The 23,049-nt window shown below is 39.6% G+C and overlaps 1 protein-coding gene across 3 annotated transcripts in view; it reads right to left on the bottom strand.

Annotated features, from left to right (window-relative positions):
- ZFAT (zinc finger and AT-hook domain containing) overlaps nt 1–21,430 on the bottom strand; it is a 92,850-nt gene extending 71,420 nt beyond the window's left edge. Inside the window, exons 1-3 of one of the 3 annotated variants that reach the window (XM_038174961.2) lie at nt 21,108–21,430; nt 10,273–10,443; nt 1,911–2,171 (exon numbers count right to left, since the gene is read on the bottom strand). In XM_038174961.2, the coding sequence (XP_038030889.1) occupies nt 1,911–2,171; nt 10,273–10,443; nt 21,108–21,126 (451 nt within the window). In that variant the 5' untranslated portion in view covers nt 21,127–21,430. Of the gene's footprint in view, nt 1–1,910; nt 2,172–10,272; nt 10,444–14,087; nt 14,108–20,497; nt 20,817–21,107 lie in introns of those variants that run through there. The other 2 variants (XM_072034287.1, XM_072034288.1) reach the window with 2 other exon arrangements.
- Between the last annotated feature and the right edge of the window lie 1,619 nt (nt 21,431–23,049).

Raw genomic sequence — 23,049 nt, 5'->3', positions numbered from 1 at the left:
TTTGCCTGTTTAATGTTAGGCTTTTTTTCGTTCACTTTTACAAGTTTCACCCATTACCCTCAAAACTTTCTTTGTAATAAAAATTGTGTCTGATAATAATACAACTCCAAAAGCCCCAAGTTTGAAGAACGTATGTTCTGAGCTGGTAAAGCAACAAAACTATGACCAACAATCCTCGGTGTAGACCATATTGGTCTTGTACATGCATAAAAAGTTTTGAGCTACTCAAGGTGATCACATTTTCCTAAAGGATAACAGCAACATGCATGCTATGTTTATCTACACATTCAGAAGTTGGAAAGTTTTGCCAAAGCAGTTCATGTGGCAAAACCAGAGATGAGAAGTTTCCTTCCGATGGGTTGGTTATCAGCAGATGGCTGAAGACAGAATTTTCCAGGTGTAATCCAAGAACAATTATCCCTTCAGGATAAAAACCAGCCGCCAGTAGCATTACAGTTGGCCACCAAAGTACGAAGTTTTGGCTGGAGACATTCTAGCTGCACTAATCATCAACAACTGAAAGCCCTTATTATTTGCTCTGCAAGAATGACATTTTTCTTGATTGTTTTGCTTTTGCCAGAAAGTAAATAAAAAATGTTCCATTCACATGAAATTGTGGTTGGTTTCTTTTTTAAAGGAAAAGACTGAGCAATTTACTTTGAAAAATCTGGCAGTGGGTTTTCTAGCATAACAGATCTAGATAAGATTTAGCAGCTCTAATGAGCTAACAGGTAACGGACAGCTAATTTAAGCTTATATTCTGATTTCAGATTATATTTTAAAAGGATGCTTAGGAAAGGCAACACTGACAAAATAACGCAAATGCTAACATGGTACCTAGCACAGACAAACAGCAAAGGGTCCTGACACTTGTGATGCCAGAGAAAAGACTGCTGGAGTGAAAGTCTCTGCACGTAGCTGAAAAATCCAACCAATGATGACAGTAAAAGAAAAAAAAGATCAGGTAATTTATGAAAGCAAGAGTTTCTGTGCTCTGTCAACATATTCTAAGCCCATTTTATTGTTAGCCGCAGAAGTTAAATTCTGCAACACACTGGAAGCAAAATGAACTCAGACTAGTTGTGCAGCATAATGATAGAGTGGACAAAAAACAGAAATGGAAAACAGGAGAAAAATCAATGGCAAATTTTTGTGTAAGTAGAACCAACCAGATAATATGCAGTGTAACTACAGCTGAAGAAAAAAAAAAGCACTTAATTTTAACATAAACACAAAGCTCATATAAGTTTAGATAACTTGGGCTACTGTATTATTTTGTTTTCACATGAAATTCACCTTTGAGAAAAATTAAATAAATTTTCAACATTTTCTTTTTAGAACTTTTGAGAGGTTGAATGTATTTAAACCTATCTTAAAGCTGACAGTGAACTCTCATACTTCAAAGACAATAAACCGTATGAACTTTGGTGAAATAGAAATGTGAGTTTTGAGTTATTTTTCATACAGTAAAACAAGCCACTCTGGAAGGCACTTATAGATTTATCAAAAGAAAAGAACTGAATTCAGGTTTCCCAGGGTGCACAACAGAAACATCTCTAAGGAATCATCCTTCTTCACCAATGGATGATTGTCCGTATCACTTCTCATTTGAAAAGTGTAATCCTCTGAGAAACAGAATAGTTTCTTACCTAAAATAAGCATTTCAGTGAGTTTAAGACAACTTTAATGCAAGTGCAATAAACCTTTTGACCTTTACGGGAAAAAAAAAATAGAATTATCTTGTCTAATTATATTCTCAGTCGTGCTTCGACAGCGTTTTTCTGTTAAAAGAAACAGACGACTCCTTTCAATTGAAAATTAACACTAGGGCTTACAGGTTGTTATCAATCAAGCTACAGGACAGAAACGCGCTGATTCACTTTGCGTCTTTTTATTGGGTATTTTCTTACCTCCATCTCCTTCTTCTTCTCCTTCATTTAGCACAATAATGCAGATATGCTTCCTCAGCTGTCGGGTGTTAGAGAACTTCCGATTGCATTTCCTACATTCCAAGCTGCCTGGTGAGACTTCAGCTGGTTCTGGTCCTTCTTCTGTCCCCGGCTGAGTTTCTTCATTTGGAGTAGAGTTACTGTCTGCCACATCCTCGTCTGCACAGAACTTCTTAGTAGACCCTTTGGGCCTGCCCCTTTTCCTCTTCACTGCAAGGAGCTCTAGAAACAGAAAGTTAAAAAGAAGCTATAATGAAATTTCACGGGGTTACTCTGGTAATTAGCTAATATCCATCAGATCTTTGAAAGCTACGAATATTAAATAAAGTTTCAGAGCCTAAAGCTTAAGAAAATGTTAGCTTCACACAGCCTTATTTTTAAGCAATGACATTTGTTGGCATTTCTGCTAGCCACAAAGCAATAACCAAAGCAATAACGTGTGTTATTGAGATCGACAGATATCAGAGTGCTACAGTTTTACGGAAATTACACTGCAAGCATTATTTTAGATTACTGCATAATTGTATCAGCATGCAAATTCTACAGAGTTGCTCTGCTGTGTTCTGACACTCCAACAACAACAAAAAAAATTAATTTAAATTAAAATCAAAGAAATTGCTTAAGTATTTGAGATACATTCTGAAAAAAAAAATCAGTTTATATTTTAAAACAAAAATTTATCTTTTAAACCTCATTGTCCTTGTAATAATTTGAGCAATTACACTCTTAATAATTCAAAGCAACTTGATCTAGTGGGAGGTGTTCCTGCTCGTGGCAGCAAGGCTGGAACCAAACCATTCATGTTTCTAAGATTCTGTAACTCACATGATTTCTTATTCCTAGCACTTTCTAGCTTCACATCCATATCTCTTGCTGGTGATCTCTCATCCTTACTCTGGTTACTTCAAAAGCAATCTTGCTATCAGCCTCTCACAGACAAAACTTTTGAGGATTGACTAAGCCAGTTAAACTAGCAGAAAACTTTTAGCTAGCAAAAGCAAAAACTCAAAGAGGGACGAATTTTCCAGATGGTGACCGGGTACCTTTAGGAGACTTCATCCTAGCTCTCAGTTCCTCTCATCTGTTAGGTGATGCAATGAAAAGTATCATTCACTTTCTTTTTAATCTCAGAGGTTCTCTGGTTTTTGTTTTGGTTTGGCTGTTTTTTGTTCTTTACTCTGAAGTACTTGAAGAATTATCTGGTTTTGTATACGTTTTGGTTTGAACCTGCTCTTCTGCAAGAAACTCAGTTCACCGAGAGCAAAGCATGCTCACTTTTATAGTATCTTTTTGAGTCTGAGCAGACATCTGGTGAAAAAACAGATCTACTTCTGCAGAGCTCAGAGAGAAAAATCTGTGCGCATCTAGAAGAGTTTGCCTGATGGTGTATGGAGAAACAGGACAGAGTTAGGCTACTTCCATGCTTTTGGCATTCATTTTATCCAATGTTAGACACCTAAGCTCTGAAACTAGTCACTATTTGTCTTCTGTATTGAATGAACACAGAAAATACTCTCCAGAATGCAGTGCCCAAATCATTCTGGACCCCAGAGTGTCCAAAGTTCCAGTTTAAGAACTTTCAGCTGTGTGCAATGGATTTAAGCTTTCAAAATTAAAAGGCAAAATATCTTGATACAGTCACAGGAATGGCAAAAACAAACAAACAAAAAGAAAACAACACTGTATAACATGCGTTAAAATGTGAAAAGTGAAATAGAACAGGTATGGAGTGCCTGTCAGCCATCACACTTGTAGTATGAGAGAAAAACAAAGGACTGGAAAATATTAAAAAATTGCCAACCACTCTGTTTTTGATGCTCTGGGAAGGAAAAAAAAAAGTATCTCATACATTTCAGCTTATGGTACTCACATTTTTGAGGTCCCTTAAAGATTTCTTCAAGGGAAAATTAAATTGGTTGACTTAGAACATAAGGAAAAATAAATGACCCCAAGGAATCTTAAGGCGAGAGAACAGGAGGTGGTGGCAGCATCATTTCAGAATCTGTTAATCGCTTCCCTTATGTATTCCAGACAAACAAAAACCCACAAACAGAGACAGCAGTTTTGAGATAAATCACATAACTGGTATCAACTGAGCAAGAAAGCATTTTGTCTTGTTAGAGTAGTGACGGAGCACCTGCCTACTTAACCATGTCATAAGAACACTAAAAGCCTCATTGTGAATGGGAAAAAAAATAAATTAACTCTTTCACTAATCTTTTTGCAATTATTCAGGAGCAGCATTCTGAATTTCTTTGCTACTGCACTCCAGTGAAAGCAGTTTGGTGAGTTATCAGCCTCAAAGAGGAAGGTCATTTCAGTGCTCTCAAAACTTCTCTTTGCTACCATTCACATTATTTTGACGTCCATCAACTGTGGCAAACAGTACCTGGTGCCTTGAGTTAATGAAATCAACATGAAATTAGAACAAACAACATATCAATGTCAACCTGTAAGAAGGTCAGATTGCTGTGCATCAAGCATGGTATCAGGAAGACAGATGCTGCTCAAGTTGCCACGAAGCAATTAAATCTTAGGATTTAAAGAGTGGATACAACCACCACATTCTCTGTTTATGACATTGTTTTCATTTGTTTGCAATTCCAACTCTACCAGAGTGCCCAGCATATTTTCCAAAAAGAAACTGAACAGAATCAGGTAAAAGAGGTTCGTTCACCTCTCGCTGACTGGTTTTAATGTAAACTTAATGAAAAATGGAACAGCATTTTTTCATTAAGACACAAATGGAAGAAGTCCTGCATACAAGTGAAAATGTGAGAACTGCTCCTTTAGAAGGTTGGTGATAGGTCTTTTTCTGCGGGCTACCAAATAGTAGTTGTTACCAGAAAGATTTCTAATGGTGCAACCAGTACAAAGAATGTGTAAATTTACATCGGTTTGTAAATGAGTCTACCAGCAGCAGAACTGCCAGCAGCAGAATTACCAGCAGTTCTCAGACATTCTAAAAGGCTTAACAGCAAGTGCTGGGAAACAACATACATTGGAACAGGAGGCCTCCTGGATAACTGATGTATCACCAAAATTCCTTGCTTCTTTTTTCCCCTCTTTTTCCAGAGCCAAACATACCTCAAGCTACTTTGAATTAACAATGCCAGAATTCACTGTTTAATGATGCACAGGACTATAAATGCCAGCTGTCTCTCTGTACCCAGCTTGCCACTAGCTATCCATTCATTGTACTAACCACAGTTCAAAAAGCCACCTAAGAGTAACAACATGCAGTAATTGAACACTCTATTCATCTGTTCACACAGAAATAAGCCAATCAGAAACATCACCCCTTGCTAAAAGAAAGTATCAGACTAACAAGAAAAAAAAATACAAATAAAAAGCACTTATTTCAAGGATGATTAGCGGGAAGGTCAAGTTTTTAATTTGTCATCAAAAAGATTTTAAAAGTGAAATCTTGTTCCCCCCAAGAACATCTTTGTGGTTTGTAGGGATTTTTACACCCATCACAGATTCACTAAAACTAACCTTTATGTTAACTGGCATTGGATGCACAATGGCAATATTCTAGGAAGACTTTCTCTGCTATGCTATATATTATGTACTCAAAGGCATTAAAAAGGGCAGTTTAGAAAGAGAAAAGTAAAAACAAACAAACAAACAACTACTATTTAAGTCTACTCCTTCACTGTTCCTCCACAGGAATTATTCACATAAGCTTCCTCAAATCAGCCCATTTAATAATCAATCATCTCAGAAATGTTCAGAATATGAGTATGTAGTGGGTTTATGTGGCAAGGTTTTGGTAGCAGGGGGCCATAGGGGTGGTTTCTGTGAGAAAGATCTAGAAAGCTGCCCCATATTTGGGAAGGGCCCCATTGTTTTCCAGAGCTGAGCCAATAAGCGATGTTGTTTTGCGCCTCTGTGAGAGCAGATTTAAGACAGGAAAAAAACGCTGCGCCACACAGCAGCTGGGAGAGTGAAGGGAGTGAGGAACAGCCTTGCAGGCACCAAGGTCAGTGTAGAAGGAGGGGGAGAGGTGCTCCAGGTGCCGGAGCAGAAGTCCCCTGCGGCCTGTGGTGAGGACCATGGTGAAGCAGGATGTCCCCCTGCAGCCCATGGAGTACCACGGTGGAGCAGGGTTCCACGCTGCAGCCCGTGGAGGAGACCATGGTGGAGCAGGTGGATCTGCACTGACGGAGGCTGCCGCCTGTGGAAGACCCCTGCTGGAGCACATTCCAGGCCGGACCTGTAGCCCGTGGAGAGGAGACCACGCAGGAGCAGGTGACCTGGCAGGAGCTGCTGCCCGTAGGGGAGCCAGGTTGGAGCAGTTTTCTCCTGAGGGATGGACCCCGTGGTACGGACCCATATCTGGAGCAGTTCTGGAAGAGCTGCTGCCTGTGGGAAGCCCACGCCGGATCAGTTCATCAAGGACTGCATCCCGTGGGTGGGACCCCACAGCACAGGGGACGAGAGTGACCGAGAAGGAGCAGCAGAGAAGTGCTGTAGACTGACCATAACCCCCATTTCCCCGTTCCCCTGCGCCGCTCAGGGGGAGGAGGTGGAAGAGGGTGGATGGGGGGGGAAGGTGGTTTTGGTTTCTTTCCTTTGTTTCTCACTTCTCTGGCTTGTTAGTAATGAGCAATAAATCTTACTATCTATCTTCTTATGCTGAGTCTGTTTTGCCCGCTACAATAATATTGCGTGATTTTTCTCGTCCTTATCTCAACCCTTGAGCCCTTTTCACATATTTTCTCCCCATTACTCTTTGAGGAGTGGGAGTGAGAGAGCGGCTGTGGTGGAGCTCGGCTGCCCACTCGAGTGGAACCACGACAGAGTAGCATGCAACATTTCTATTTATGAGGCCTTCATGTTATTATACAGCAGAATTAAATGCAATTATTCCCTTGAAATTTAACTAAGCAAACACACACACACACAGTTTTTAACTCTTTGTAGGTTAGAGTGAAGAAGATGGCAGCACTCCAGGACTTTGGATTTAGCTGGGCTCAGTGATCCTCAGTGAAGGGGTTGTGTATGTTGTATCAAAAATCAAATTTAACCAAAACTGCTTCACTAAAGGACAACACCCTTACAAAGTAGAATCTTCTAAAGTTAGTTGTTTTGGTTTTTTGTTTGGTTGGTTTTTTTTCTTACTAAAATAGATTTTTCTCTGGTTTTCTAGTTCTAAGGTTTAACTCAATTGCATGGGTATTTAGAGCTAATGATGTAGAAAACAACTGGCACTAAACTATGTTAAAAGGCAAATATCTATGACTCTGGAAGAGTAGGAGACATAACAGATCCCTATCAAATGGCTCTTTTTCTCCCAGAAAAAAAAAAAAAAAAGGAGCTGTAGCACAATTCAAACAAAAAGTTTGCCAGAAGTCACAAAACACTTGCGAAAGTGTTTGCATAAACATCCTGACCGAATGCTACTGGCTAGATGTGTTCTGCAACATGAACCCATCCTCATCTGTCTGATAAACAAACAAAAAGCTCATCTTCTTTTATGTAAATAATTCCAACGGTACATGGAAGTATTCAGGATCTGCTGCACAAGGCATCAGACAAAAATACACACATAAATTTTGTCTGCAGCTTCTTTATGCAGTTGTTGTTCCCTGTGCACATCACAGCACCTAGGCTCTTAGCCCTGAAGCTGTTCAGCCTGCTCTAGTTACAGCCCATCCTCAAGTCATGAGAAGGCTGATGCATCTGCTGCATTTTAAAGTGACCTTAATGAGTTAAAAATCTCTGGAAAAAATTACCATAGGCAGACTGTAACTTCCTTCCAGGTCTTAAAATCAGTAGGTCTTAAAATCAGTGAGGCCTGGAGATTGTGTTGCAAGGAGCACGTATCCCATAATACAGATACAGGCTAAAAAATCCGTCATGGAATAATACAGACAGCTGTAAAGTTGGAAGTTAGGACCATGTACGCTGTTCCTCAAAGCATTACCAACGTAAACCAGAACATAGCTGTCCGTTCCCAAACAAAGATGCCACATCAGACAAGTCATAACCTATACAACAGCAACATCTGCCTGGTACCCCTGGTTCCACAATTCTAACATCATCCAATCAAATCAAAACGTTTTGAATGAATCAAGTCTAAATATATCATCCCTTAATTATTATGGGAAAGTGGCGTGACTAACTAAAATTCAGCAGAGTACTGCCAATAAAATAACTTCAGAGTAATAAACACTTATTACTTGCCTAGTGTTTTACTTTTTCACAGTACTTATAAAATCATTAATTTAGTATTCAGGCAGAACAGAGCCCCATTAACAACATTCACTCATCCATACTAATTCTGGAGGAACTACACCATTTACCTGTACTTGGAAGAGAAACTATGATTTCAAAAGACAGAAATATGTTCATCTATCAGCCAACAAGTACCAAAAGGAAGTTGTAATTTCCAGGCTGTCATTCATCAATCGCTTCTCCCTTACTGACAAGACTGAAACGCTACAAAAAAGTACAGAGGAGTTCACCAAGGGGAAAAAAAAAAAAGTATATTAAAAACTTTTGTGTTGCTGATTCTATAACAGGAGGGAAAATTTTCAAATTCCTACATTCAGCTGTGAAGTCTCCTAATTTTTTTTAAGCAGAACATAGGAAAAATTCAATACGACTTCAGGACACACTCTCCTCTTTATCCAATCAACAAGCGATAAGAAAGGAAAAAAAAATTTCATTTCTATAATACAAGTTGAAATGATGAGAAAGTAATTCACCTTGACATTCCTACTAACAGTAGGTGTCAAAGAATTGGGCTTCATAATCTGAAAATGGTGGCACCACATGATCACGGCAGATATATTCACCAAGAACAATAAAAAAGGTAACTTAATATGACTTTTTTGCATAATTAATTTATGAAGTTATTCTCTTCAAAGCTGGATAAGTCTAATTTTTGCTCTTTCAGATCATAACCATAATTATAAACTAGTCTGATAAATACAATGTTTGCTTAATGACATATAATATAGTACAGATAGTCCCTATCACAAATACAACAAGCACGCTACAGAAGAGTCTATTTACTTAAAGGAATACGAATATGTTACACAGTACCATTATCACAAGGCTCAGAGTGAAGTGCTAACAGGAAACAAAATTTTAAGAAAGGCACATATATTCCATACGCCTGAAATACTCTTTCTTTACTATTAAAATAAAATGAGAATGACATTTTAAAATTGGATGCAAATCTAAAATGTATTTATCTTCTAATGTACCATTAATTTTAGGCATTGTGTGAAATGATGGTCTGGCACAATTTTTTCCTCACCAGCCATCCGAGGAGATAACTATAAGTTGAATACTATATGACCATTATTAGAAATATCTTGTTATGTTGCTCAAGTCAATATAACTACTGAATTGTTCCTGGTAAGTAAAGGAAGAAATATCACACACATATAGTAATGATAAAATATGGTTTCAAGTACGATATTAAGAGCGTAGGTTTTTTTTTTTTTGGTTGATTGTTTTTTGTTTGTTTGTTTTGCTTTGTTACTTATAAACATACACTTTTTAAAATCCAGCAACCACAATTATTAGGTACTTTGGAAATCCTCATAGGCATGTTGAAATAAGAGGTTTGCCAACAATATAAACCCATTGTTCAATAAGGGTCTAAAAGAAGATATAATTAGAAAGTCCGAATTATTTTGAACCCATAGCTGACATTACAAGGGATTGCAATTATTATCAGTTAAACATGGTCACAAATGTAACTGCTGCTGCTGCAGAGGAAAATCATTCTGCATGACTAACTCAACCTTTGACTACCAGATTTTTATTTATTTATTTATTTATTTATTTATTTATTTACTAGTGCCAACACCAAAGCACAATTATAAATTATGAATCATGCCACTGCCTTTTTGGACTAGAACTAATTTATATTATCTAAAACCTAACAAGCAAGGAGTTAGATTACTCAAAGCATGCCACTCTTACAAAACCTCCAGACCTCCCCCCAGTCCATGGTGCCCTGGCTGCTTGCCTAAGAAAACTTAATTGTCTAGCACTAACAACACTCTTCCCACTCTTGTTAGGGCTTCAAATTAAAGCTGTAGGAAGCAGCCTTTGCTATACTTGACATTTAAAATTAATGGAGCACTGTAATCATCCCCTGTCGCATGCTGAGTTTATCCACGTCCAACCCCTGATCTAATCTGCACTGAAATTCAGGCTGGCAATGTACAGCGACCATCGCAGAAACAAGCTATGTAAATCATTCCACACACAGTGAAAGCCCACCACGCCACAGGTTTCATTAAAAAAATGAAATGACTGTTAGAAAATGACACGTCATTCAATTTATCAAAAGTACCTTCTCCGTTTCTGTTTATGTTTGTTGGTGCTGTTAGAGGCTGGAGTGGAATAATGATGTCATTGACGTTAGTCCCTTCTTCTGTGTGCTTCTCAGAGACGTGAGACAATAGTTCTGACTGATTCGGTGAAAACAAGTTACAAAGCTTACACATGAAGATGGAATTGATCCCTGAAAAACAGGTTTAAAAAGAGAAGTTAATATCTCCAAATTTTAGTCATTTTTTCGTATTACCACTAGTTATTGAGATTTTGGTTAACACATTTAACAGGCAGTGAGTAGCTAAAACAAATAATATTGCATCATTAAATGAAAGCATTCACAATAAATCACAAACAGAATTGAAGAAATGGTGAGACTTCCACCCAGATCTATACAGGGCAAAACGTTTCACCTGACTCAAATCTTGGCAACAACAAGACCTAAAAGGAAGCGGGACAGACAAAGCCAGTTTTTGCCCTTTCAGCCTCAGAAAATGTTATGATTTCACACTTTTTTAAAACAGCTGATAAACACAAAATTATATAAGATAAAGACATTGTCCGTTGTTGATGTGCATCCTGTTGGTACAAACACCGAACATTTTATCCTTTACAAAGCAGTTCTGCAATACAGATGCTGGGCTCCATGTCTAATACCTGGTCCTTGACCTTGCTGTTCTTGAAGTAGCAGCCAATGAAGAACTACATTAACATATTTCTTGGTCAATGCTTTAAACTGAAATTTTACATATTTTTTCAGACTTTTGTTTTTTTTTTTTTTTAGTTCAGTTCCAAAGTAGTTGAAGTGTGATGTGAACACAAACACACAAGAGACTATGTAATAAAGAAGGGTTACTATCAAATTAATAATTCAGAAAACTTCAACTAAAAAAAAACTTAAAAACTTTTGGCAGAGTTAATTTGAGGTTCTTTTTCTGCTTTCTAAGACTGCTGTCATTCAATTGAACGTTTTGATTTTTCAACATGTTTTTTCCACAGTCCCTGCTCCCTTCTGTTTCCAGTAAGAACTAGTAACAGCCAGGAACCAAATTTAACAACATGCCAGTTCCTCAGCTCTGTATATAAACCCCTGGCCCAGACATCAGTTTCAATTCCTCCTCTCCCTCTGTTCCACTAAGGAAAAGTAGGAACGTATCCTCACTGAAATCAAACCAAAACAGCCAATACTATTTAAGGTACAAACTAATCCACAGGTTAGCCGGGTAAGTACAGAAACAAAGTGATTTTCTGTGAGCCTTGGGATGAATCTGGGGTGAAAGAGAATAAGGAAGCTGTACTTTGGAACGTAGTCCCAAAACAATCCCAAACAAAGATCACTACCCCTATTTGACGTTCCTCTCCTCCCTCTGTGACACACTAATTGTATGGTTCACCCCACTCCAGAAAACCTTTTGAATGTTCAGAATAGTGAAGCTGGCTCTCATTTACAGTTGTTTGCAATGAAACTGTAACAAAAGCAACCTAATCCTTAGAAATAATACAACTACTTCAAAAATAAAAGGCAGAACATGCCTTCACCTCTTAAAATAGCTCTGAAAAGTAGTCGAAATACTATTCCTGCTGTACAGAATATGCTGTATCCTCTACACACACAGATATGTAAAACGTATAATATACTCAGCATGGTCTTTTGAGCTTGGTAGGGATCCTTTTCAGGCATTCTGTTGTCTCGAGCACACACGCATTTTTATTTTGGTTGCAGTAAGTTTATAATGGAAATGTTCCTTTGAATCATTTCTGCTCTAGTTATTTAGCAGTATTCTTTTTATTAAAAAAAGAATGATGCCTGTTATTAACACAGTGGATGATGATTCTTCTGTCTAAATATGTGTTTAATGTTCCCACTACAAGACCTACGAGCATCTATCAGAAAAGTTTAACCACAGCCGAATGCTGAAATCCCGCGATGCAGGGGACACTTCTGTTCTGAGGCTTTCTTTGCCACTGTTTCTGCTTCCTAACCTTCCAGCTGCTTTCTCTGCAAGTTCACGCTCACTGCTTTGTGTCTCCTGTCTCCTCCTTCAACAACTGTGCTCATAAACCATTTTATTTATCGTTCCTACCAGTGAGGACCTGCAGAGGGGCTGAAAACCAGAATGCCCAAAAGCCAGTTTGTTTTTTTTCAAGTGCCTGATTATACAAACCTCATCTTAAGGCTTTTCTAAGAAATTTGTGAGATTAACACCAAGTAATAAAAACATGGGAAATAAACAGGAATAAAGCTGAAGACCAGAAGAGAACAGTGCAAGTGGCAGAGCACAACAGGAGTGCTGGTGAAGGCACAGAGAAGATGCATGAGCTCTACTTAGAAGTGAGATTGAAACAAAATTGAGGAAAGAAATGATTTTAGGAAGAATAACTGGAAAAGGAGGTCAGAAACCAGAAGATAAACTGTGCTCAGTTTATCATGGGCCTAAACCACTAGATTAGGAATAAGCAAATGATAATTGATTACCTGTTTGCTAATTAGGTAGTATAGCAATAAAGCAATGAATTATAGGCAATTAACTGTAAAAATCAAATAAGCAATAAGTCAATTAACTATGCAGGGAATCAATGATTAAGTAGTGGATAATTAATTATGTGGGAAATCAACAGAGCAATTAATTAGACAGCAATTAAATATGCAGAGAATGAAAGGAACAGTAATCAAGTATGCAGGTAAACAAACAACAGGAATTTAAGCCAAAACCAATTTGGAGCATTCCAGTTACTGAGCTTGCCTCATGTTAATTCGTTATCTTCACTTTGCCCATGTAAACCCTGATAAATGTATCTTGAAATAAATATTACCAGTGACTTTCTTCTTACACGTAAAAGTGGCAAATTAAGCTACAATGTAAATAAAGCCATTTCCTTTTTTTTTTTTTCTCCATTCTTCCAAAAAATCTCAAGGTACTTCTTAAATAGACAAAAAAAAAAAAAAAAGTTACACTGAGCCATGTAGACAGAGAAGGGAGATTTATGAACAGATCACTGAAGACAAATAGGGAGCTGCAGACTAGGCTCACCTGTTCCCAATCCCCTTCCCAAAATATAAGAGTCCACCCTCTTTTTCTCTAAAGCAGTAATATTAGAAGAATTCCTGAAAATAGGATTATTTATGCAAATAGGTTATTATCTAATTGCCATATATGTTTTTGATCATTATATGACAATAACTTAAGAGTTAATTTTAACAAGTCACAAATTTTCCTTTAGCACAAAACACAGGCTGGAGGATTATTTGTTTTTGGTGATAGTTTTTTATTTGTTTTTAATATTTGTTTTCACAATGAACACAAATCAGGTAAACAAAAGGGAGCTTTGCCACTTAATAGCTGGTTTTTGTTCACTTGATAGCTAGTGGCCCAAGGAATAAGAAATTTGACCACGAATTTTCTGGACAAAAAAAAACAAAAATGAAAACTTATATTTAAGATGCTCAGTCGCATCACCCGATGTGCAGGTCCAAAATGCTGCTTCCTCTTTACCACTCAGCTTTCCCAATTCTGGAATAAGTCATGTCGTAGCACACAGGATTTGTGGCAAAATCAATTACTAGGTGAGTTATTTATTTTTTTAAAGGTCCTCTATATGAAACCTTTTAGAAGCAACTATATCAAAGTTCTTCTGTTGCCCATCAGCCAGGAAATAGAATATGGTGAGCCAAGAAACATCAATTTCTTAAAAAAAAGACCTCAGTCTTTTTTCAGTTTTAAGGACACGTGGGACGTGCGAGTCAGCTAAGGTCATCTGATCAGGGACATTTTCAGTGTAGGAGGTCAGTAAATTAATGGGAGAAATGATGAACAGGAACACAGAGACACAAACCTGGCAGCCAACGCACAACAGAGCTGATGCCAAGGACCAAAATACTCCAGTTACTAAATGATGGGCCACCAAGAAACTGCAGGCACAGCTGTGGAGAAGGCCTCCAGAACTTTGGAACTGGTAAGAAAAGGGAAAGGAGGAGCAGAAAGATTTAGGATATTTGAGGAGGGTCTGTGGAATGATGTTAAATGGATGAAGGAATGCTTACATGGAGGGGGAAGGAACGGAAAATGGCATAAAAGGGACCTGTTGTGTGTAAACTGTTACTGGAAAACATGCTTGTCTGACCAGGCCCTGGCCTGATCACTGCTGTCTGTCCTATTTCTCACTAAAACCTTCCATAAGAGCCCCTCCGTGTAACCTCACTGTCCAGCCCACGTGTGAGTCCCATAGTCCTTGCACCAAGTGAAAAAGCCACCGGACTGCAGGGCTGCCACTGGCAGCAGCTGCTCCTAACACCCCCTGACAACAGCAGTGTTGTTTCTGATCTTCTTCCAACAAGTTTAACTTCCTCAGATATTGTGCTACCCTCAAATCTCCAAGCCCACGCTTACAAAACCAGCTACACTTGTGGACTAAGGAAAATCAGTTCCCACCCAAATGTATCTTGGCACTAGAGTATAGTCAGCGATAACCAACTGCCTAAAATCAGTGCCAACTTAAAAATATTTCTAAACTAATTATTATTATAAAAGAAAAACTCCTGATAACTAACAGCTGATCGATGTCTGTATCGAGCTAACACAAATGTTACAATAAACTCAGAAACAAGTTGTAGCCTCATCTACTAGCAAAGCACAGCACTACCTGGGGCTACAAACAAGCTTATAAAAGATATTCATGGTACTTCAGTGCCTGACCTGGTCACTATCTTGTCACTTCTCCCTGTCCTGGGCTATGTTCCGCCTTGAAACCTGCAAGCATTTGATCACGGCAATATTAACCACAAGCTGTCTTTACGTAATACAGTTACATTTTCCAGTAGAGTTAAATTTATGACACAAAACATTGTAATTACACACTAACATGAAAATTACTGAGAATATGTAAGGGTTTCTGCTCAAGTTTCAAATGCAATAAAAACAATACTGCCTATCATATCAGAAGTGGGGCACAATTCTTCCCATAAAACGTTTTTATTAAAGATCTCTTCTTAAACAAATGCTGAGTACATAAGGTATCATAATGTCCCAGAAAAATACACAATCCTTTTCCTTGGTATTTTCTTTAGGGAGAAGTATTCATATAGTGAGGTAACAGTTAACATGAAAGCAACATGTAAAAAGCCAGTAATTTGTGTTTAACACAGGCAGAATTATTCCTCTGTATAAAAAATACTTTGAACCACATATAAAGGAATTGGCACAGCCAGTGCACTGAATTCTGATGCCTTTCCTATATTGACATTATTTTCCACAGGCATCAGAACCTATCACTCTGTGCATGTCACACGATATTTCAAATATATGAAATTTTGAAAAACATATTAGTAATATGTTTTTATTGCTTCACAGAAATGACACTTTTTTGGTTTTTAATTAAATTCTACTTTAATCTGTTTTAAAAAGAAAACAGTTTTTTAAAATACTCTGAAATGCATGATTACATGTTCTTAATACCTTCAGGTAATCAGCACTACTTCATAATTCCTGTAAAAATGTAAATAGCTCTCAGCTGCATTTTTCTATCTCATTAAAAAAAAAAAAAAAAAAAAAAAGATCTCTAAATGAATGCAAGTTTTGATTCCATATGCTTTAAATCCAAAAGGCTGTAATTTAGCCACAGCTTTATTCCCTAGACCTCTTCCTCTACCTTATAATACTTCAGTTATCATTTTAATAAAGACAGTAGTATAGACTAATTTTATTTCTCTTCATTTGATGGAATTAGAAGAAAGATCAATACTTGTTTCCTGCTGTTTTCTGAATTATGATTCACCAAGAATCATTGGGTGGGGGGGTTATAGCACATCTCCAAATGAAAAGCAGGATCCTCACTAAGCATTTAAAAAAAAAAAAAAACTGTATAAAACATCCCACTGCCTGCTACTGCTCGGGAGCTGTAGCATCCCCCAAATCCCCTCTATAATGGCTAAGTACACTCAGATCCACAACCAAGAATTCAACTGCACTGAGCGCAGCAGGCCAGAGAAAAGACGAAGTGGTTTTAGGGCTACCTTCACCTGAACCCACTCATGTTAGCGATTGGTTTTGTGCAATTCACCAGTGCAGGATGACCATGGAGGAAGAAACCTGCAGCACAGCACTTCTCAGGAAAAGGACACCTGGACGTGTCTGTTTTCACTTCTAGCTGCTTAGGTGGGAATAATTCATTTAATTATTACACACCACAAACATTTTTCATTTTGATATAAGAGAGAAAGTTACAGAACTGTAATTATAGAAGACATTGCTGTAAACAACCAAATCACACTAAAATCAATACAAATTAATATGATCTTAAGGTAAACCTAATCATGTGCAGTCACCACCTTTTCCCAAGACAACCAGAAATTTACTTTCCAAGGCAAATTATGTCTATAGAGAATCTCAGATGTTACAGAGAGGTACACAGTATAAGACTAAATTACACTGAAGTGTCTGAATATGTCTGGTTAATAAACAAGCTGCCTTTAAGAAAAAGATATAATACAAATATACCAAGGACAGAAAAAGCAAAAGCTGTGGGAAAAAAAGCAGCAGTTATGGGGGGTGCTATTAACCTCCTGGAACACGAGTGCTGTGAGCTGGGCTGACAGCTTCATCTCTGCCTACGGGAGCATTACAAGATGAGCAAAGAACACTGAGAGGTAACAGGCTACACCCAACCCAAAACTTATTATGGAAAAGTTTTGGAATTGAAGACTGAAGCAAGTGCAACAGACCACAAAGATGAAAGAGATTCGCCTTGAAGTGGTAAAGTCAATTTTCAAATTAAGGATAACAGAGAAAAAAGACTTTAACAGGAAACAACAGAGAGCACAGAGTTGAGATAAACTGTTGTTTTTGTTTTCCATTTCTTTGTAGTTGCTTTAAAAAAGGAATAAAGAAATCTACATGGTACCACAATAACGTGCTACACTTAGGAAGGTGTCAAAACCGGAACACTGAGCTGTAAATGAGGATGTTGACAGATACACATCCAAAGTTTCTGATAAATATTCTTCTAACACCAGTGGGATACCACAGCCTGCAAATAAAAATTAAAGAGAAAAGAAAGTAGGAAAGTAGTTGGTTGTGAAGCAATGCCCTGTTATCCCAGCCTTAGCATCAGCCTCAGCTAACAGGCCATTTCAACAAGGAACACAATGTCTGCAGGTGGAAACTCCTGCGCTGTGCAGAACAGCAGTGGCAGAACCACATCAGCAACAGCCTGACCGTGAGGGTAGGAATGGCCCTGGCACACTGAAGGAGATAGAAGAAGTTACAGAGATGAGAAATAACGACACACGTTAGGTTTCAATTATCCTTATGCAAATGTCAGGTCAGGACAGGAGACCAAGATTAAATATTTAGACACCATGAATAGCTGCTTCGCTCAGCAGGGAAGCTGCAAGAGGAGACACAGTTTGGGATGTGTGACCCTCCTTGGGTCTGGAGCTTAAAGAAGGACTCTGAAATCCTGGGCAGGAGTGATAAAAAGCCAAACATTTAACTTCAACAATGTGAACCACATAAAGATTAAAAACATCCTTAACAGAACAAAAACAAAACACAAAAAGGGCTCCAAAAAGAGCTAAATCAGCATGAAGATTATTTAAAAGTATCATACTTGATACTAATTATCAAAGGTTTTAGAAAGGCCAAGAAAAAAGAATATATATAATTTTAATTGCTGAGCATGGTACGTAGCAGTGAGAAGCTTTAGTAGAAGAAAACATTCTCAGAAAAGAAATGAGGAAAACAAACAGACTGCAAATGGTGACGAATTAAGAAATAAAACCACAGTAACGCAGGTCAATAAAGATTATTTTAGCAATGTGAGAAATAAGAAAGCAGAATGCAGCCTTTTTTTTTTTCCTAAACACCTCACCAGTAACAGGCCTGCCTGAGAGCCTCTGTAATACAGAAGTAATCTGTGTATGAAAGGAGCCTTCAAAGGAGGTAAGTCCCTAGCAAAATAAGCTTTTCAATTTACTTTCACTCCATAAGGGCTTGGAGAGGTTTCTGTGAAAGCTCTCTTGACAATGGCAAACAGTTTAAAGACAGCCTCAAAATAAAGGTAAGAAGTGCACTACTCTAAAACAAAAACTTCAGAGGTACAATACACAGCCCTACAACGAGATGGTCCTAAAACACAGACCAACAAACAAAAAACACCACAGGTTATTGCTGCAGAAGTCCATCTCCAACTTAGAACTCCGAAGAACTTGAAAATCTAAAAGAAGGGGGAAAAAAAAGTTCTTTTAAAGGTATAAACATAAGTACAGCCAACTACACAGCACAGTTCAGTAGCAGATGCAGATGAATGAATCAGAATCCTCCTAGCTGGGAAGGAGGGAATTGGAAGGTGGGGAAGAATGAAGAGTAAAACAGTTATGAAGGAGGAGGTGACCAGCAAGGGGCACTGATTAAACGTCTGACACCTGGTGGCACTAAGGGACAGGGCTTACTGAAGGGCTGCAGTAGGCCAGGTTGCTGTTGGACGTGGTGATCTTGAAGGTCTTTTCTGAGCTAGGGGATTCCAGGACCCTGCTGTCTGCTCACGTTAGTGGATCTGCCCCCAGTGCTGAGTTGGAAAAGGCAGAGAACAAACAAGGGGAGGCACTTCTTCGTATAACTCTGGGGCTGTAAGGTGAGTGAACATCCGTAGTGATAGCAATGTGGTACACAAAGCCTTGGAAATATTTGACATAATGATTTCACATCATCATCTCCAATAAAGAGGTAGAGAAAGAAAGGAGTAACAGGCTGCGGTACTGCCTTTTGACAGATGCAACAGCTTCAGGTGGTTAACGTGAGTTACAACAGACTGAGTATTCCAAATTACATCGACTTGCTTCAGAGCTGTCCAAGATATCACCAGAAAGCAGAACCTGCCTCGTCATGAAGCTGCCCCAACAGGGAAAACGCACAAGGCTCTTACCCCTCTTCCTTGTCTGAAGCACATCCTCACAAAACCCAAAAGCACTGTATTTAACCTCTGCATTACTAGGTTTGTCAAAAGAAATCTGACTTTAAAACTACTGATGTTTAACCCATGACGGCAGATACAAGCATACAGATTTTTATTAGTTTCTACACACGCTAGCTTTCTGTAACTTTTTTTTTCCAGAAGTATTTGTAAAGTTCTTCAAAAGAAGACACCACCTACACATACTTAAGTTGCCTAGAATACAAATTCAGGACTGGATTAAAAGGGATCTTCTATTAACAAGTTTAGACCACTAATAAAGGCAACAAGTTTTCTCCACAAATGGCTCTGTATGAAAAAATAATAAGGGAAGAATCTTACCTGAATAATCAATTTATCAAATATATAAACAAAATAGCTTTTCCATCATTTAAAAAGATACATATCCATAAAGACTTGGTCTTGTTTAACGTTCTAAGATCGCCCTCATGTGATTAAATGCAATACTGCAGGAATCCCAACAAAAACATTAGGGCAAGGTACTGTAATACCCCAAACATGTGGAACCTCAGAGAATGAGCGAAGAGGATGCACTCGGCCATCACTTTCAGGATGCCCTGGCTGAAATGCTCTGAACCTGGCTTCTGGAAGCACACCCAAAGGAAATGCTCACTTTGGGTGCAGCACCTATTGGGCACTGGCCACTCACAGCAGTTCTGGGTTCAACTACTCTAACAACACTACTTTTATTAAGACAAATGTGCTTGAGTAAATGAAAAATTATTATTTTTAGTAATAGAATTAGTTTCCCATCTAAATCACAGAATCATAGAATAATTAAAGCTGGAAAACACCTTCAAGATCAACTGGTCCAGCCATCCCCCTACCACCAATGTCACCACCAAACCCTGTCCCCAAGCACCACGTCCAACCTTTCCTTGAACACCCCCAGGGATGGTGACTCCACCACCTCCTCGGGCAAACCGTCCCGGTGCCTGACTGCTCTTGCTGAGACAATATAAAGTGGTCTTGGAATGCTTTTACAAAACAGTACTTAAGCAACACAACACTTGTTGGGTATTCCACTGGTTAGATTCAAGTTATTCTCCTGTTCCCTCTCTGGCATAAAATTCTGAGCTATGCTGTCTATGAACACTGTCCAGGCGAGCCAGAAATAATTTGGGATTCTAAATATCAATTAAAAATTCATCTCCAGGAATGACAGCTGAAAGCCAAATGTCAGTCTACAGGGCAATTAACCGGGATTAAAGCATTGCGACATCACCTCACAAACCCATACAACAAACACAGGGTTGTGAAATGCAGACAGCACATACACAATATTATTTTGGCTGTCACTTCTGCGCAACTTCACTTCTTGGGGACATGGTTTATTGGCGATGCTGGTGGCAGGGGGATGGTTGCACCAGATGATCTCAGAGGTCTCGTAACGTCTCTGTGATTCCGCACGTAAATTCCCCACAAACCCCTGACCGACACACGAAGGGCTGAGGTGACAGAACGCAGCTTTAACGATCACACCCCGCTGAATACGGGGGGCACAGCAGCTCCAAGGAGATGCCGAGCGCAGCCCCGGGCCGCTTCAGGACGCGCCGTGCCTCAGCCGCCCCTTCCCCCAGCGGCCCCCTCAGAGCCGCAGCACCTCAGCAGCGCGTTATCCTTCCGCCGCCCCACTGCTCCGCGCTGCACCCCGCTGCTCCCCGACCCTTCTCGAACATCCCCGGCCCCCCACTGCCCTCAGCGGCAACACGATGGCTGCTAAAAGTGGGTAAGGGGAGGTGGCTGCCCGCCTTCCTCGGGGGACTACTTTCACACGCGGAGGGGTACGCGGCCGGGACTACTTTCTTCCCCCTTCCCTCAGCGCTCGGCCCCTGTCAGTGGCTCCGTGCGCGCTCCCCCGCCCGGCCCGGCCCCGGCCCCGCTCACCTGCAGCCGCAGCCTCCATCACCGGGCGGGGAAAGGGGCTGGGGGCGGCGGGAGGTGAGGTAAGGGGGGGGGGTCTGCGAGCTGACTGAAACCCCAACGCCGCGGCCTCGTCGGGAAACGGAAGGACCCAAATAATAATAATAAAAAATAAATAAAAATCGCTCCGAGACGGAGCCCCGCGGGCCTCCCTGCTTTAAAATAAATAAATAAATAAAATTATTTTGATGGATTTAGGGGCGGTGGGTGGTGGGGGGGTGAGGCTTAGCCGAGCGGCGGGTTATGGCGAATCTGCGGCGCCCGACACGGCGGCTTCTTCCGCAGCGACGGCGGGCGGGGAGGGGGAGAGGGCGGGGCCCGAGGGAGGGGGGGGGGAAGGAGGGAGCGGGAGGGGGGGGGACGCGCGCGCGCCCCGCCCAACGGCTGAGCGGCGACCGTTGGGCGGGGCGCGCGCCGCGCCCTCCCCTCAGGCGGAGCGCGGGCTCCCGGCTCCCCTCAGTTCCCGTCTTTTAAACAATTTACTTCTAAAGCGGTGACAAAAAAAAAAACCAAAACACAACAGTTTATAAGAACACGTGTGGCCCAACTGGAAATTCAGTGGCTGATAATACTGCCTCGTGTCTACTGGGGCGTAGTTGTACAAGTTTAACGTAAATGTCCACAATATTAAGTGATCTGTAAATAAACATTAGTTCTCAGGGATGTTTCACGTACTGTTTACTACCATGCTGTGTTTTTTAAGTTTATTTTTTTAAGTGCACCTCAACACTTTTTTTTATTATTATTTTCTGCATATGCCTTAGCCATACATCAGCATGTGTTAGCTGTGGTGAATCACACGCTCATTTTTTTTCACTCAGCTCCAAAGTGTTTATTTAGGTAGTAAGTTATTTCTTTAGCTTTTTATTCTTGAAAGGAGCCTGACGACAGATACTTCCATGAGGGAATGGCCTCAAGTTGCACCAGGGGAGGTTCAGGTTGGAAATGAGGAGACATTTCTGCTCAGAAAGAGCAGTCAGGCACTGGGACGGGTTGCCCAGGGAGGTGGTGGAATCTCCATCCTGGGGGTGTTCGAGGAAAGGTTGGACGTGGTGCCTGGGGACATGGGTTAGTGGTGACGTTGGTGGTAGGGGATGGCTGGCCCTCCTTGGAGGGCTTTTCCAATCTTAATGATTCTATGATTCCATGACAAAATGCAACAAGTTCTGTCGGAGTACTCACAAACACACACTTTTGCCTCATGTTTTTCTATTTTGTTGCTTTTCTGCTTTGTTTCTACACTAATAATCACCGAATATCAGTTTTATCACCTTCACTCTTAAATCATCATAAATGTTGTATGCATTCAATATTAATTAATTTAGTATTGAACTCCATAGTGCCTGTCACTGTAATTAATTTCAGTGCAAACGTCTTCATAGAAATTGCATTATCCTTCCTAAACATTGATGATATTATATTTTCTATTTGATTTTTGTTGTTGTCATACTGCGGATGTATTCAATTAAGCATAGAGAGCAAAACTTGTGAAGATAAGAATTCATTTTGGCATTAATTCCAGTAATAAACCTAAATAATTTCCTGCTGTAAGAGAAATAATGCATACATATTTACTGAGAAGTTGTTTTTAAAATAACTTACAAATATCACTGCTTACATGGAGTTATGATGAGCAAAATTCAGCCATAGGTAGAAGGCCTCAAAACCTATATGTTCCTTAGACCAATTTTTAATTAGAAAACAGCTCTACAATGATCCACATTTTCTAAATATTCTTAAATATTCAAAAATTCTTAGTTGCAAGAGCGATCGGTCTCAGTGCTCTTTTTGTCTTTGTGGACACAGCCTCTGTACTACCACCGTGTCCTTAAAGATGGTGGGGCTGATGTCTGCAATTTTGCTCTTTGCATTGCATTTTTTTTTTCCTAGCCTCCTCTGCCAGACA

Source organism: Anas platyrhynchos, chromosome 2, assembly GCF_047663525.1.
Source record: "Anas platyrhynchos isolate ZD024472 breed Pekin duck chromosome 2, IASCAAS_PekinDuck_T2T, whole genome shotgun sequence".
In the NCBI taxonomy this organism is placed as follows: Eukaryota; Metazoa; Chordata; class Aves; order Anseriformes; family Anatidae; genus Anas; species Anas platyrhynchos.
This window is presented reverse-complemented; position numbering and strand designations above follow the sequence as displayed.